Source organism: Tursiops truncatus, chromosome 14 (assembly GCF_011762595.2).
Source record: "Tursiops truncatus isolate mTurTru1 chromosome 14, mTurTru1.mat.Y, whole genome shotgun sequence".
Taxonomy (NCBI): Eukaryota; Metazoa; Chordata; class Mammalia; order Artiodactyla; family Delphinidae; genus Tursiops; species Tursiops truncatus.
The window spans coordinates 27,892,577-27,910,585 of NC_047047.1; the positions used below are offsets into that span (position 1 = coordinate 27,892,577).

At 35.1% G+C, this 18,009-nt stretch overlaps 1 protein-coding gene across 13 annotated transcripts in view; it reads left to right on the forward strand.

Moving 5' to 3' along the window:
• EXOC6B (exocyst complex component 6B) overlaps positions 1–18,009 on the forward strand; it is a 710,711-nt gene that overhangs the window by 408,799 nt on the left and 283,903 nt on the right. For all 13 annotated transcript variants that reach the window (XR_012325650.1, XR_012325649.1, XM_033838288.2 and 10 more), the window contains one exon: positions 10,274–10,408. Coding sequence is in view for 11 of the 13 variants with exons in the window: in XM_033838288.2 (XP_033694179.1) it covers positions 10,274–10,408 (135 nt within the window). In the remaining 2 variants the exon portion in view is untranslated. The remainder of the gene's footprint in view (positions 1–10,273; positions 10,409–18,009) is intronic.

An 18,009-nucleotide genomic window follows, 5' to 3' on the forward strand; every position in this document is an offset into this window, starting at 1 on the left:
TCCCATGTTAAGCCAACTCTGCATTACCTTTCAGTTCTACCACCTACTGTAACTTGAAAGCCTTGTATTCTCAGACCCTAAGTGATGATCTCTAGTTCAGTCAGCAGACACAGCTGTTTTCCTAGGGCTGCTTCTTCCAAGTCTGTGAGAAGAAGGTCAGTCAAGAGTATATGTTCTAAAGCAGACTGCCCAGGTTCCAGTTCTGGTTCTCCCCTTAATAAATGTGTTCTTGGGCAGATTGCTTGGCTTTATGTGTAAAATGGGGACAATAGTAGCATGTATTTCATAGGATTGCTGTGAAGATTAAATGAACTTGTAAAGTGCTTAGAATAGTGCCTGGTTCACAGTAAATACTCAGTGCATATTGCCTATTACTAAGAAAGAGATCTGGGCAGGTAAACAGTGGTTGTTAGGGCTAGTATAGAAATGGAGTTTTTCAAATAAGAGAAGTCAGAAGATTAGAATAAGGTGTCCTGTTAATTAACTTTACAATATTTATTGAGTGCCTACTATGTGACAGGTACTGATCTAAGTCTTAAGAATAAATAAGTAAACAACAAGAACATCAACAAAAGAGATTCTTGCTTATATTCTAGTGGCAGAAAACAGGTAATAAATGGTACAGAAAATAAATAAGTAAATCATCTAGTATGATAAAAGGTCGTGAATGCTGTGGAGAAAGAGAAAGAACCTGGGTTAAGGAAATCAGGAATCTGGTGGAGGTTCAAGGTTGGTCTTATTAAAAAGAGCAACATCTTGACAGTAAGCTATTATTGAAGGGAAAAGAGCATTTTTGACAGAAGTTAGAACTAGAGCAAAGGTCTGAAGGTAGTTAAGTTATTGGCAAGTTTAGGGAATAATAAGGAAGCTGGGGTAGCTGGAATTGAGTGAGTAAGGGGAAGAGAAACAGTAGATTAGATCAGAGAGGTACCAGGGGTTCATGGTAGGCCATTATAAAGAGTTTGGCTTTTATTTTGTATGAAGTGGGAGCCATGGCAGCATTTGATTAGTGGCATCATCTGGCATATTCAAAAAGGATCACATTGACTGAGGTATTGAGAATAAACTGTAGGGTATAAGCAGGGAGACCAGTTAGGAAGCTATGACAGTAATCCAGCAAGACTTGATGGAAACTTGGGTGATAGAGGTGGTGACAAGTGGTCCTATTTGGACTGTAGAGCCAGCATAGTTTCCTGATGGTTAAAAGTAGAGGAAGCAAGAAAGTGAGGAATTGAAGATAACCCCCCAATTTTTTTTATCTGATCAACTAGAAGGCTGCATATACCATGTGCTATGATGGCAAAATCTTCAATTAGAGCTAAATTTGGGGTGGAGGAAGATTGGGAATTTGGTTTTGGACATATTCAATTTGTAGTGTTTATTAGACATACAGTTTGAGATACTGAGTTAACAGTTGTATATATGAGTTTAGAGTTTGAGAAGGCAGTTCGGCTGGGAGATAAAAAGTTGGGAGCATAAAAATGATATTTATGGGCTTCCCTGGTGGCGCAGTGGTTGAGAGTCCGCCTGCCGATGCAAGGGACACGGGTTCGTGCCCCGGTCCGGGAGGATCCCACATGCCGCGGAGCAGCTGGGCTCGCTCGTGAGCCATGGCCACTGGGCCTGCGCATCCGGAGCCTGTGCTCCGCAATGGGAGAGGCCACAACAGTGAGAGGCCCGCGTACCGCAAAAAAAAATAAGATCAAAAAGTCTACAATTAATCAATGCTGGAGAGAATGTGGAGAGAAAGGAACCCTCCTACACCGTTGGTGGGAATATAAATTGGTACAGCACTATGGAGAACAGTATGGAGGTTCCTTAAAAAACTAAAAATAGAGCTACCATATGATCCTGCAATCCCACTCCTGGACATACATCCAGAGAAAACCATACTTTGAAAAGATACGTGCACCCCAGTGTTTATAGCAGCACTATTTACAATAGTCCAGACATGGAAGCAAACTAGATGTCCATCAACAGATGAATGGATAAAGAAGATGTGGTATATTTATACAATGGGATATTACTCAGCCATAAAAAGAATGAAATCATGCCATTTGCAGCAACAAGGATGGACCTAGTGATTATCCTACTATGTGAAGGAAGTCAGACAAAGGCAAATATCATATGATCACTTATATGTGGAATCTAAAAAAATGAATCAAATGAACTTACTTACAAAATAGAAACAGACTCACAGACTTAGAAACTTATGGTTACCAGAGGGGAAAGTTGAGGGGGAGGGATAAATTAGGAGATTGGGGTTAATGTATACACACTACTATATAAAGAATAGATAATCAACAAGGACCTGCTATATAGCACAGGGAACTCTACTCAATACTCTGTAATAACCTATCAATATATGGGAAAAGAATCTGAAAATATATATATAAGTATGTATAACTTAATCACTTTGCTGTACACCTGAAACTAATACAACATTGTATATCAACTATAATTTTAAAAAAAAAGATTTGAAGTAAGTTTTAAAATAAGATTTCTTTTTTTCTAAACCTTTGCTTTTTCACCAGACTAATTTGAAAATGATATCATGGAGACAAAGGAAATAAACCACTAGTTTATTAATCTCAGAATATCAGAGAATTAGTTAAATTTGGAAGGTTTACAATGAATCAAAGGATACTCTGGTTCTTTGTGAAGAATGTATTGATAGAAAGTCTTAAAATATAAATTAGATTTAAAAGAACTAATTTATTACAGATGATAGCAGAATACCTTCACTTAAGTCCCTACTCAAATGTTATTTCCTTAAGGAGTCCTCCTTGACCACCCTATCTCAAAATAGCTCAGATCTAACATCCCCATGTAACTCTTTATCCTCCCTTCTATTTCCAGTGTTTATTACCATCTGCCATCATACTATATGTTTAGATGTGTATGTGTTTACTGTAATATCCATGAAGCCAGGGACTTTGTCTTGTGTATAACTGTGGACAGCTCTATCCCAGTTCCATGGCACATAGGAGTTATTAATTAATGAAAGAGAGAAGAAAGAAAAAAAAGAAGTAGGTAGGTAGGTTCTTAGGGCAAAGTTAAAGAAATTTAGAGGTCCTGGTAGTGACACCATTTTGAATACTTATATTTTTATGATTATAATAATGCCCCAGAAGACCTGAATAAATGACCAATGATTTGTATTCACCCTTTGTTTTTATTATAGTCTGGATTGATGACCATATCTCCCACATACCATTTGTCTTCATCCCCAATTGTTAACAGCAGTGATGTTGCTAGTATTTTAAAACATTTTATACGTAAGTCTTTTCAAATATGAGCTCTGTACTAGACCTTTGAATTTGCAACCAGGAGTTCCAAGTATTTTAGCAGTTTATGTATTTGCCTTGGAGAGGGTATAAAATGAGTAGCTGACACAGCTTTTTATACCCTTGCTGGGGTGAAATGGAGATAAAATTCCTTGAAGTCTTATGGATAGCTTATTTTTGTGAATGAGAACCAAGGCTGTTATTTAGTTCTTCATCTTCCTGCAAATCACCATTTGAGAGGCATTGGTGGTGTGGAGAGGAGTCATTTTCTTGGTTTGGATTAGTCTATTTGGAGCTCCAATGTACTAAATTCTCTGATTTGGGAAACAATATAATACTGATCCTAATTACAAGTAGATGTGTATACCCCAGAAGTAATTTATAATTGGGAATGGACACCTAAATTTGTGGAATTTAGGGCTTAGTTTTGAACTATTGAAGAAGATGAAGCCTTTTTTTTCCCTGGAGTTGGTCAAAAATACGAATATCTTCTGTGATCATGGTTCAGACTCTGCTGTGGTAATCGGAGCAGGGTTGGAAAAGAAGTGACTGCCACAGTCTAGTCTGTGCCTTCCTTATTAGATTCTCTCTGATACTAGGAAGGAGAGACAAAAAATTTCTGCTTCTTAATGGTTTTTAGCCTAAGTGACTTCTGTCATTTAGCTGTGAGAGGTGTTTGTTTGCTTTATAGTGTTTTCTTTTCTTCTGGACAGGTTTCACAGAACTCCACTTTATATAAGATATAACCAGTATCTTAATACATTGTTAGTTCCATGTCCTTGAAACAATAAGGACAGTTTGGATGGCTACAGTGATATATTTTTGTAAGAGAGGGGGAAGTAGGGGCTAAAAATATCAAAGGAGCTCAAACTCTGATGGAAGTTGATACTTGAAATTGCTTCATTTCACCCTTAAGTTCAAAATTACCCCCAAAGCATCTGGCTTCACATTTGTAAATGCCGTTTTAAGGATTTTGGTTAGCTGTCATTCAGGAGTAGAGATCACTTAGACCTCATTAACAGACAATATTCCCTTTGAAAATGACATGGTATCTACTGTAATCCTAGAGTGTTTTAATAGTCTATTCTATGCTCAGCAATGAAACATTTCAAAAGTGACTGACAGCCAATTGATGTAATTCATGGTGATCTTTTGTGTTGACAGATCTTTAAAAAGTCATGGGAAATTACTACTGTACCCAGTGAAGCTGCCTCTTTATTTTTTTTTTTAACTGCCAATATCCTGCAAAACACGACAATTTTCTCTTTGACTGCCACTGTTTTTTATTTCTATAACATGACACGATTCCTCCTTATTATTAGGATTTCTTTTGATAGATAGAATGTGTTCCCTATAGGTAATGCTCATTTTAAAATAGAAAATTTTCAGTTCCCCAAATTAACTCTCTTACTTTTCTGGCTTCCCTATCATGACAACCTTGCCACTAGCCACCTTCCCACTCATGAAGAAGAGTGATTTAATGTAGACAATTTAAATTTTTAAATTTAAATATTAAAAATTTTGTCCTCCTCTGAAGGAGAAACATGTTGAAAGGAAGAAGGTGAGGAATTGCTTATTTTGGTGGGTGTTTTTTTATCTCTAAAGTTAAAAAGCTGATGTTTTGGGTAATTTTATAGGTGATAGAATTTGTGTCCAAAACTCAAAGTCTCTAAATTCAAACTATTTTTTTAACAGCTTTATTGGATATAACTGCTTTACAATGTTGTGTTAGTTTCTGCTGTAAAACAAAGTGAATCAGCTATGTGTATACATATATCCCCATATCCCCTCCCTCTTGCGTCTCCCTCTCACCCTCCCTATCCCACCCTGCTAGGTGGTCACAAAACACCCAGCTGATCTCCCTGTGCTATATAGCTGCTTCCCAAGAGCTGTCTATTTTACATTTGGTAGTGTATATATGTAAATACTACTCTCTCACTTCGTCCCAGCTTACCCTTCTCCCTCCCTGTGTCCTCAAGTCTGTTCTCTACATCTGCTACTTTATTCCCGTCCTGCACCTAGGTTCATCAGAACCAATTTTTAAAAATTTTAGATTCCATATATATGTGTTAGCATATGATATTTGTCTTTCTCTTCCTGACTTACTGACTCTGAATGACAGACTCTAGGTCCATCCACCTCACTACAAATAACTCAATATCGTTTCTTTTTATGGCTGAGTAATAGTCCATTGTACATATCTCCACATCTTCTTTATCCATTCATCTGTCGACGGACACTTAAATTGCTTCCATGTCCTGGCTATTGTAAATAATGCTGCAATGAATATTGTGGTACATGACTCTTTTTGAATTATGGTTTTCTCAGGGATATGCCCAGGAGTGGGATTGCTTGGTCATATGGTAGTTCTACTTTTAGTTGTTTAAGGAACCTCCATACTGTTCTCCATAGTGGCTGTATCAATTTACATTCCCACCAACAGTGCAAGAGGGTTCCCTTTTCTCCACACCCTCTCCAGCATTTATTGTTTGTAGACTTTTTGATGATGGCTATTCTGACTGGCGTGAGGTGATACCTCACTGTAGTTTTGATTTGCATTTGTCTAATGATTAGTGATGTTGGGTATTCTTTCATCTGTTTGTTGGCCATCTGTATATCTTCTTCAGAGAAATGTCTATTTAGGTCTTCTGCCCGTTTTTGGATTGGGTTATTTGTTTTTTTGATATTGAGCTGCATGAGCTGCTTGTAAATTTTGGAGGTTAATCCTTTGTCAGTTGCTTTGTTTGCAAATATTTTCTCCCATTCTGAGGGTTGTCTTTTCGTCTTGTTTATGGTTTCTGTTGCTGTGCAAAAGGTTTTAAGTTTTATTAGGTCCTATTTGTTTATTTTTGTTTTTATATCCATTTCTCTAGGAGGTAGACCTAAAAAGATCTTGCTGTGATTTATGTCAAAGAGTGTTCTTCCTGTGTTTTCCTCTAAGAGTTTTATAGTGTCTGGCCTTACATTTAGGTCTTTAATCCATTTTGAGTTTATTTTTGTGTATGGTGTTAGGAAGTGTTCTAATTTCATTTTTTTATACGTAGCTGTCAGGTTTTCCCAGCACCACTTCCTGAAGAGGCTGTATTTTCTCTATTATATCTTCTTGCCTCCTTTATCAAATATAAGATGACCATATGTGCATGGGGTTCTCTCTGGACTTTCTATCCTGTTCCATTGATCTATAGTTCTGTTTTTGTGCCAGTACCATACTGTCTTGATTACTGTAGCTTTGTAGTGTAGTCTGAACTCAGGGAGCCTGATTTCTCCAGCATGATTTTTCTTTCTCAAGATTGCTTTGGCTATTCGGGGTCTTTTGTGTTTCCATACAAATTGTGAAATTTTTTGTTCTAGTTCTGTGAAAAATGCCATTGGTAGTTTGATAGGGATTGCACTGAATCTGTAGATTGCTTTGGGTAGTAGAGTCATTTTCACAGTGTTGATTCTTCCAATCCAAGAACATGGTATATCTCTCCATCTGTTTGTATCATCTTTAATTTCTTTCATCAGTGTTTTACATTTTTCTCCATGCAGGTCTTTTGTCTTCTTATGTAGGTTTATTCCTAGGTATTTTATTCTTTTTGTTGCAGTGGTTAATGGCAGTGTTTCCTTAATTTCTGTTTCAGATTTTTCATCATTGGTGTATAGGAAAGCAAGAGGTTTCTGTGCATTAATTTTGTATCCTGCTACTCTACCAAATTCATCCATTAGCTCTAGTGGTTTTCTGGTTGCATCTTTAGGATTCTCTGTGTATAGTACCATGTCATCTGCAAACAGTGACGTTTTACTTCCTTCCTGAATTAGATTCCTTTTATTTCTTTTTCTTCTCTGATTGCTGTGGCTAAAACTTCCAAAACTATGTTGAATAAGAGTGGTGAGAGTGGGCAACCTTGTCTTGTTCCTGTTCTTAGAGGAAATGCTTTCAGTTTTTCACCATTCAGAACGATGTTGGCTGTGGGCTTGTCATATATGGTCTTTATTATGTTGAGGTAGGTTCCCTCTATGCCACTCTCTAGAGAGTTTTTTATCATAAATGGGTGTTGAATTTTGTCAAAAGCTTTTTCTGCATCTATTGAGATGATCATATGGTTTTTCTCCTTCAGTTTGTTAATATGTTTTATCACATTAATTAATTTGCGTATATTGAAGAATCCTTGAATTCCTGGGATAAACCCCACTTGATCATGGTGTAGGATCCTTTTAATGTGTTGTTGGATTCTGTTTCCTAGTATTTTGTTGAGGATTTTTGCATGTATGCTCATCATTGATATTGGCCTGCAATTTTCTTTTTTTGTGACATCTTTGTCTGGTTTTGGTATCAGGGTGATGGTGGCCCTGTAGAATGAGTTTTGGTGTGTTCCTCCCTCTGCTCTATTTTGGAAGAATTTGAGAAGTATAGGTGTTAGCTCTTCTCTAAATGTTTGGTAGAATTCACCTGTGAAGCCATTTGGTCCTGGGCTTTTGTTTGTTGGAAGATTTTTCATCACAGTTTCAATTTCAGTGCTTATGATTGGTCTGTTTATATTTTCTATTTCTTCCTTGTTCAGTCTTAGAATGTTGTGCTTTTCTAAGAATTTGTCCATTTCTTCCAGATTGTCCATTTTATTAGCTTATAGTTGCTTGCAGTAATCTCTCATGATCCTTTGTATTTCTGCAGTGTCAGTTGTTACTTCTTCTTTTTCATTTCTAATTCTATTGATTTGAGTCTTCTCCCTTTTTTTGTTGATGAGGCTGGCTAATGGTTTATCAATTTTGTTTATCTTCTCAAAGAACCAGGTTTTAGTTTTATTGATCTTTGCTGTTGTTTCCTTCATGTCTTTTTACTTCATTTCTGATCTGACCTTTATGATTTCTTTCCTTCTTCTAACTTTTGGAGCTTTTTTGTTCTTCTTACTGTAGTTGCTTTAGGTGTAAGGTTAGCTTGTTTATTTCTGATGTTTCTTGTTTTTTGTGTTAGGATTGTATTGCTATAAACTTCCCTCTTAGAACTGCTTTTGCTGCATCCCATAGGTTTTGGGTCGTCGTATTTTCATTGTCATTTGTTTCTAGGTATATTTTGATTTCCTCTTTTATTTCTTCAGTGATCTCTTGGTTATTAAATAGTGTATTGTCTAGCCTCCCTGTGTTTGTATTCTTTACATATTTTTTCCTGTAATTGATATCCAGTCTCATAGTGCTGTGGTCGCAAAAGATACCTGATATGATTTCAATTTTCTTAAATTTACCAAGGCTTGATTTGTGACCCAAGATATGATCTATCCTGGTGAATGTTCCATGAGCACTTGAGAAAAAAGCGTATTCTGTTGTTTTTGGATGGAATGTCATATAAGCATCAATTAAGTCCAACTTGTTTAATGTTATTTAAAGCTTGTGTTTCCTTATTTATTTTCATTTTGGATGATGTGTCTATTGGTGACAGTGAGGTGTTAATGCCCCCTGCTATTACTGTGTTACTGTCAGTTTCCCCTTTTATGGCTGTTAGCATTTCCCTTATGTATTGAGGTGCTCCTACGCTGGGTTCATTAATATTTACAATTGTTATATCTTCTTCTTGTATTGATACCTTGATCATTTTGTAGTGTCCTTCTTTGTCTCTTGTAATAGTATTTATTTTAAAGTCTCTTTTGTTTGATATGAGAATTGCTGCTCCAGCTTCTTTTGATTTCCATTTGCATGGAATATCTTTTTCCATCCCTTCCCTTTCAGTCTGTATATGTCCCTAGGTCTGAAGTGGGTCTCTTGCAGACAGCATATGTATAGGTTTTGTTTTTGTATCCATTCAGCCAGTCTATGTCTTTTGGTTGGAGCATTTCATCCATTTACATTTAAGGTAATTATCGATATGTGTGTTCCTATTACCATTTCCTTAGTTGTTTGGGGTTTGTTTTTGTAGGTCTTTTCCTTCTCTTTTGTTTCCTGCCTAGAGAAGTTCCTTTAGCATTTGTTGTAAAGCTGGTTTGGTGGTGCTGAATTCTCTTAACTTTTGCTTGTCTGTAAAGGGTTTAATTTCTCCGTCAAATCTGAAAGAGCTCCATAACTTGAAGGTTGATTACTTGGATTTGAATCCCAGTTTTAATGTTACATGATCTAGAGTAAATCAGTTCATTTTTTCTTTTTTCTCTTATAGTAGAATGGAAGTAATAATTATGCCCACTTAACTTACTTCTTCTGGTTGCTGGGAGGTGATCTAAGAAAATGAATTGTGCAGTGCTTTATAGACTTTAATTCTATACAGACAGTAGTATTCTTCCTTATCCTCCTCTCAAAGTAATTTATAGATGAGTTTTTATCTTACCAGTACTGCCTTGTTTAGGGATCTACTCTGTAAGAAAAGGAAAATAGTATTAACTAAAGAATATTTAATTTTCATAATAAGTCTGTGATTTAGAAATTATTATTAACATTTTACGGTTAAAGAAAGAGGCTTAGAGAAGTTAAGTAACTTTCTCAATATCAATAATTTTATAAGTATTTGCTCCCTGGTTTCTCTGACTTCAGTGCTCATGTTTTTTTCTTTCACAAACTAATGTAGTTTGTTAATATACTGCAACCTGTTCCAACATTCCTTTGTTCATCATGCCTAATTTTGAAACTTCTTGACATTTCAGTCATTCTTGTTCTTTTAATTGGAGTTCATTTATTTCATGCATTTGGCAATTATTTATTGCCAGGTACTATGCTAAACACTCTCAGTTTTTGATCTTAGTTTAGTCTTTATTTTGAACAGAAGAAGACAAGTTTAAAATAGTGACACTTGCTCCTATTGTTCCCCCTATATTAGAGGGAAATACAAGTTGCTTTGGGAAGTCAGGGAAGTCTTCACAGAGGAAGTGATACCTAAGCCTGTGCTCTAACATTAACTTTTTATAGAATACAGATGGCCTCTGCCATTATGTCTTTTGTTTTTGTTGTACCATCAGATTCATACTGAGCCACTCATCGTAGGGTGAATAGTCAAATTACTCTTACATGTTCTTGTTATTTTCCAGCTTGTCCAGATTATTATCAATACAACACACTTGGAGAAATCCTGTAAGTACTTGGAAGAATTCATCACCAATATCACTAATGTGCTTCCAGAGACAGTCCACACCACCAAACTGTATGGCACCACGACTTTTAAGGTGAGAAAGCCCTACATTACTGTAGAAGTGCTTCTGGTGTGCTGGGGCATTCTACCTAACATGACTTTGTTTCTCCCATAAGTCATATATGGTCTTCCTTAGAAAAAGGATTTGATTATGATTTCCTTAGAAAAACAAATTTCAGTGCTAATTTTGGGGTGTTTAAACTAAAAATGGTCTACAGCTGTGTCCACTAAATCTTCCTTATATTTCATTCATGAAAATGACTGTTTCCTCAGTTGACCACCTGACAGGCAAGTATTTTTAAATATGGTCTAGAAAAGAGTGGTTGCAGCTGAAATCAACAGCAATTTAAAAATTTTAATTTAGCTATCCTTTCTTTTCTGTGTCCTGGGTCCAGTTTTTTTTCTTTTAACTTTACATTTCATTGTGGAATTTCTGTCCCTTGCTATTGTAGTTAGCAATTTTATAATCATCTTACAAGGCCACAGGACTAGTTTTGATGCAGTGTTGGATTAAATGAAAAAATGACGCTCTTATAGAGCAAAAGAAGACTTGATGGTAGATGAGTTTCTGGAGAGTAAAGAGCCTTAGGAAACTCATTTATATTGCCATGTGAGCTTTAAATAAATATTAAGCAGGGCAATATCTTAAACTAAAATGGTAGATTCTGACATAATGGCCAACATGTATGCTTTGGGAGTTTGTTATTGTTTGATTATTTTAGTTCTGAAACAAATCTATGTCACCCTTTTGAAATCTAGAAGTTGTTAATAGATATGAAGTGGTAGAGTTGAAATCATGATTTATGTTTATGGTATCTCCTTTTTTTGATCATTTTGTTCTCTTTGCCTATTTATTGGTACCTTCCCTTGAGAATGGATTTAACAGAAGAAACCCAATTTGATTCATATTGCTTATTATATTTTAAGACATATAAAAATTGTTGGTATGATCTGCTCTTTTTTCTGTTCCAAGAAAAAAAATATGAAAGATCCTGGCCAATGTAATCTTGAGAGAGAAGAACAAAGCTAGAAGCATCACACTTCCTGATTTCAAATTATATTATAAAGCTATAGTAATCAAAACGGTATGGTATTGGCATACAGACAGATACATAGATCAGTGGAACAGATTGGAGAACCCAGTATTAAATCCATGCATATATTGTCAATTAATTTATGACAAAGAGGCCAAGAATATACAATGAGGACAGGATAGTCTTTTCAATAAAAGCAAGTCAAAACTGCAGTGAGATAATACCTGAGATAAACACATGTTAGAATGGCTATCATCAAAAATACAAGAGATAACATATACTGGCAAGGATGTGGAGAAAGGGAAACTTGTACACTGTTGGTGGGAATGTAAGCTGGTACAACCACTATGGAAAACAGTATGGAGCTTCTTCAAGAAATTAAAAATAGAACTACTGTGTGATATGGCAATTCTGCTTCTGAGTGTGTATTAAAAGGAATCAAAATCATTATCTTGAAGAGTTATGTATACTTCCATGTTCACTACAGAATTAATCGTAACAGCCAAGATATGGAAACAACCTAAGTATCCATCAACAGATAAATGGATAAAGAAAATGTTACATACATATTCTCCATATATGTATCCATATATATGTGTGTATATAGATATATATATGAATATTATTCAGTCATGTAAAATGAGGAAATCCTGCCATTTGAATCCTAAAAAAATTCAAACTCATAGAAACAGAGAGTAGAAAAGTGGTTGCCAGGAACTGGGAGAGTGGGTTTGGCAAAAGAGAGAAGTTGGTAAAAGGGGTACAGACTTTCAGCTATAAGAGGAATAAGGTCTGAGGCTCTAATGTAAAACATGGTTTCTATAGTTGATAATACCATATTGTATAATATTTGCTAAGAGGATAGAACTTAAATGTTCTTACTAAAAAAAAAAAGATAAATATGTCAGGTGATGAATGTGTTAAATAACTAGATGATAGAAAAGAAATCCTTTCACAATATATTTGTATATCAAATCACCACAATATGTATTTTAAATGTCTTATAATTTTGTTTTCAATTGTACCTCAGTGAAGCTGAAAAAATGGAAAAAGTGAGATGTGTAACAACAAGATATTCTTTATCTGTTTATGATTAGGTTAGTTGCTAGATGAGTTACACATTCATGATGTGACCATGGGTTGTTTAAAACTCCCTATAAAATTACTTACAACAGAATTAATTATGCATGATATTATGTTGGTATCTTTACTTGTAAACTTTTCAATGATGTCTCCTTGTAGTAATACTGATACAATTTTACTGAGGGAAAGACTTATTTCATAAAGAGGCCCCAATTATTAGTATGAAAATATGACAAGAGCTTTAAGAATTTCAGGATGACCTTCCTTAGATAGTTTAAAGGAATTATAAGTACTCTTAATATTAGCATTATTATGGAGCATGGGTAATAATTTTATCAAAAATATTTCTACATGATTTCTACATGTGGAAGCCAAAATTTCTCTAGGAAAGAAAATGAGGGAGATGCTTATAATTAAGTGTTCAATAGGAAATAGGATTTAGAGAGTTAGAATATGATGTTCATTTATACTTGTTTATCCTATGGGGAATATGTAATATGTACTGCTATTCTTCCCCTAATCCATCTCAATTTTCTTATTTCAAGGGCTTTTCAAATTATGGTCAGAAATCCTCCCAAAGGGTGGCTTGTGTATTTTGTTGTTCCAGCATTAAAATTGCTGAGGGAAAATTAAAGGCAGACAGGAAGCCATAGAGGTTGAGCAGCTAGTTAAATACTTAGTAAAGGAGAAGTTCTGGAGACCACTAAAGGTCATGTTGACAGTGCTTATTGGAAACACTGATTGCTTAAAACACATTGAAAGTTTATTTTTACCAGGACTGTTTCAGACCAACTAACCCAGAACTCAGTATAAACATGGCAATTATAACAGCTACATATTGTGTATTTTCCTAAGCTACTGTTTCCAGAAAACTTTCACTTGCAGATGGAAACCTTAATGCTGAAAAAGGGGCAAAAACAATCAGAAGGTCTTCAAGGTATTTTCTTGCAGAGTTCCTTCTTGTTTCTACCATATGTGACCTAATCAAGCTGGTATCCTTAGCTTTCCTTGTTTATAAGAATTCCCTCACTTCAAAATAGAATGAAGGTATTTATTAATTTACCCCATCACAAATATTGCTTGTGTACCTACTATAAAATATGGAAGAGAAAATACTTAGTCCTTGGATTTAGAGTCTATAATCTACGGGGAAGACAGACACTGTAAGTTCTATAAAGAACTGTGCAAAAAATGCTGGAATAATGTAATAAATACATTAAATCTCTCACTGATTCTCCAAGTTTTTATAAAGCATCTGCTACATACCAGGCAATAAACCAGTCTCCTGACTTTACACAGCATATATTCTCGTGAGGGTGATAGATGATACAGAAACAAAAAATTTAATATAATGTGAGGTAGTGGTAAGAGCTAGGAAGAAAAATAAATGACCTGAATGAAATAAGAAATTGAATCACTTGGATTTCTGATAGATAAGCAGTCCAGTCAGAGGTAACAATATGGTAGAAGGTATTGGTGTATTCAAGGTGATCAGTATGCAAGGGGGTCAGTCTGGCCGTGAAGTATTTATCATTGGTAAGGGTGATAAGAGACAAGATCGTCAGGAGTCATATGATTTCTGGACTTGTAGGCCCCAGTAAATGCTTTCTATTTTATTTTGAAATGAAATATGAGGTCATTAGAAGATTAGAAATGGTGGTGGTAACCTGATTTATGATGGGTAACCCTAGTTGCTTTGTGGAAAATATACTATAGGTCAGCAAGAGTGGAAGAAGAGAATCCAATTTGAAGGTCATTGCAGTAGTCTAGGTAAGAGATAATGGTCACTTGGACTACAGTGGTAGGGTTTGAAGTGGTATGAAATATTTTTGAAGATAGAGATGGCAAGTTTTATTGCTAGATTAGGTATGAGATAATAAGAGAAAGAATGGAGTCAAGGATAATTCCAGGATACTTAAACTAAGCAAACTGGATTAACTAAGATGGGGAACAGCAAGAAAATAAGTTTTGGGGAGTGGCAGTAGAATCAAGATTTCCATTTTTCACATATAAAGCTTGAGGTATTTATTAGTCATTTATCATAGCGATTAAATTGACAGGATAAAGTCTTAGCTGGACATAAAAATTTAGAATTCATAAGTGTAAAGATGGTATTTTATGCCATGGAGCTGGCTGTCTTTTGGGAATTTAATATAGATAGAGAAAAGGTGTGAGGATTGAGCTCCAAGGGAAATCAACGTTGACAGGTCTAGAAGAAGAGGTGAGTGGTACTTATCTCAGTTCTGAGACCTTCAGGGAAGACTTACTGGAAAAGGCCCAGTAGGAGGTGTCCAGCAGGAGTATCTTGGGACCAGCAGGAAGTGTCCAGGTGGAGAAAGGATGAGGAGGGAGTAAGGGACATTTTTAGGTGAGGCAACTTCATGTAAAATGATGAAATAATGAAATAAAATCATACTTCTCTGGTGTAGAATAAGGGTAGCAATGACATAGAGAAGTAGGTAAATATCAATTGTGAAGCACTTTGTTTTATAATGATAGATAATTTGGACTTTATCCTACTAAAGTCTTTGAGAGACTTCAAGCAAGGATGTGTTGCAATTTTAAAAATAGTCATTTACTTTGCCTAATTAGAAGGAAGGAAGGAATGATAAAAGCATGGAATGCAGGAAAGGAATGAGACAAGAAAAAAGAAAGGAAGGAATAAATAAATCACAATTACTTGAAATTCATAATCAGAGGAAATGAAATACCGAGAATACTTTGTATAACTCTGTGCTAATAAATTTAATGATCTATAGGAAAATATGTGATTAAAAAGGTGATTCAAGAAGATAAAGAGGACTCCCTGGTGGTGCAGTAGATAAAACTTGGCACTCCCAATGCAGGGGGCCCGGGTTCAATCCCTGGTCAGGGAACTAGATCCCAGGTGCATGCCACAACTAAGGGTTTGCATGCCACAACTAAGGAGCCTGTGTGCTGCAACTAAGGAGCCGGTGAGCCACAACTAAGGAGCCATGAGCCACAACTAAGGAGCCCACATGCTGCAACTAAGACCCAGTGCAACCAGCTAAATAAATAAATATTAAAAAAAGAAAAGATAAAGAAAATTGACATAACTATGAAAAAAATGAAAAAGTTGTTAAAGACTTCTTAAAACTGGGGAAGATTCACATGATTTTACCAGTGAATTCATTCAGGCTTTCACGAAACAGATAATTTCTGTATAATTTAAACTACTCCATACCGTAGAGAAAAATGGAAAATATCTCAGTTAATTTTTGTGAAGTCAACATAACAATGATTCAAAACTTAAAAAAAAAAAAAAAGTTCTGAAGACCCTAGGGGCTGGACAGGAATAAAGACGCAGACGTAGAGAATGGACTTGAGGACGTGGGGAGGGGGAAGGGTAAGCTGGGATGAAGTGAGAGAGTGGCACGGACATATGTACACTACCAAATGTAAAATAGATAGCTAGTGGGAAGCAGACACATAGCACAGGGAGATCAGCTCAGAGCTTTGTGTCCACCTAGAGGGGTGGTATAGGGAGGGTGGGAGGGAGATGCAAGAGGGAGGAGATATGGGGATATATGTATATGTACAGCTGATTCACTTTGTTGTAAAGCAGAAACTAACACACTATTGTAAAGCAATTATACTCCAATAAAGATGTTTTAAAAAAGATAATAGCAATTGATAAAATAAATATTAGAGCAACAGAAAAAGAGAGATTTGGTCATAAAATGAGGTTAGCTAATATTTAATAAGCTCATGGTTCCCTCAGGTGTGCCAGGCTCTTTATGAAAGTTATTAGATTTAATAAAGGTGTTAAAACTATGGAAAAAAATATAGTAGCTGAAATTAAGTTTAAAAAGAAAACTAGAGAAACCATAAAATCCCTGAGCAATTAAAGACAAATATTGATGTAAAAATCATAAATAATAAAATATCAAACAAAATCCAGAAGTGCATAGAAAGCAGGGATAAAGTAATGTTAAGAATGCAAGGATGATTAGTATTAGAAAGTTGTTTAAAATTATTCACTACTGTAATAGATCAGGTGAGGAAAAATGCATGAGTATTTAAAAAGATACTAAAAAGGTATTTTATGTAAGGCCACATCTCTTCCTGATAAAATCTCTTAGTGAACCCCTCTATCAGTAATTGACAGATCAAGGAGGCAGAAAATTAGTAAGGATATTGTTGAACTGAATGGTGCTATCAATCAGCTAGATCGAATTGACATTTATAGAATACTTCATCTAACAACAGCGTAATACATATTCTTCTCAAGCTCATAAGAACATTCACCAAGACAGACCACGTTTGGGGTATTAAAGCACATCTTAAAAAATTTTAAAGAATAAAAATCATATAAAGCTTGCTCTCAGACCAAATGGAATTAAACCCTGGAAATAAATAACAGAAAGATAGCTAGAAAATCCCCAAATATTTGGAGATTAACCAGCACACTTCAGAAAAACACTTGGGTCAAAGAAAAAGTTTCAAGAGAAATTAAACAGTACTAAATTAAAATAAAGTATAACTTACTAAAACTTGTGGCATCAGTGAAAGCACTGCTTATAGGGAAATTTATAGCATTAACTGCATAAATTCCAAAAGAAGAAATTTCATGATCAGTAATCTAAGCTTCTACCTTAGGAAACTAGGGAAAGAAGAGCAAATTAAATCCAAAATAATCAAAAGAAAAGAAAAATTAGAGCAGAAATAATTGAAAACAGAAAAGCAAAGGAGAAAACCAATGAAACTAAACATGGGTTTTTAGAAAGATCAATAAAATTGATAAACTTTGAGTTAGGCTGACCAATAATAAAAGACAGAAGACACAAATTACTAATATCATAAATGAAGAAGGGTCCATCACTACTGATTCCATGGACATTAAAATATTAATAAGGGCATATTATGAACAACTCTATATCCACAAATTAACAACCTACATAATTTTTTCAGAGACACAATTTACCAAAACTCACACAAGGAGTAATAATCTAAATAACCTTATATCTGTTGAAGAAATTGAATCAATAATTAATGGCTTTCGAAAATAGAAAACACCAGGCCCAGTTGAAAGAAGTTGAACAAGACACAAGTAAATGGAAAGATATTCAATGTTCATTAATTGGAAGAATTAATATTGTTAAAATGTCCAAGCTACCCAAAGTGAACTACAGATTCAATGCAATCCCTATCAAAATGGTACTTTTTTTTACAGAAATTGAAAAAAAAATATTAAAATTTGTGTGGAACCACAAAAGACTCTGAAAATCCAAAGCAATCTTGAGAAAGAACAAAGCTGGAAACAACACACTTCCTGATTTCAAATTATGTTATAAAGCTATCGTAATGAAGACAGTATGGTATTGACCTACAAACAGACACATAGATAAATGGAACAGATTGAAGATCCCAGAAATAAACCTATACATATATGGTCGATTAATTTATGACAAAGGGGCCAAGAATATACAATGAGGAAAGGATAGTTTCTTAAATAAGTGGGTTTGGTGAAACTGGACAGGCACATGCAAAAGAATGA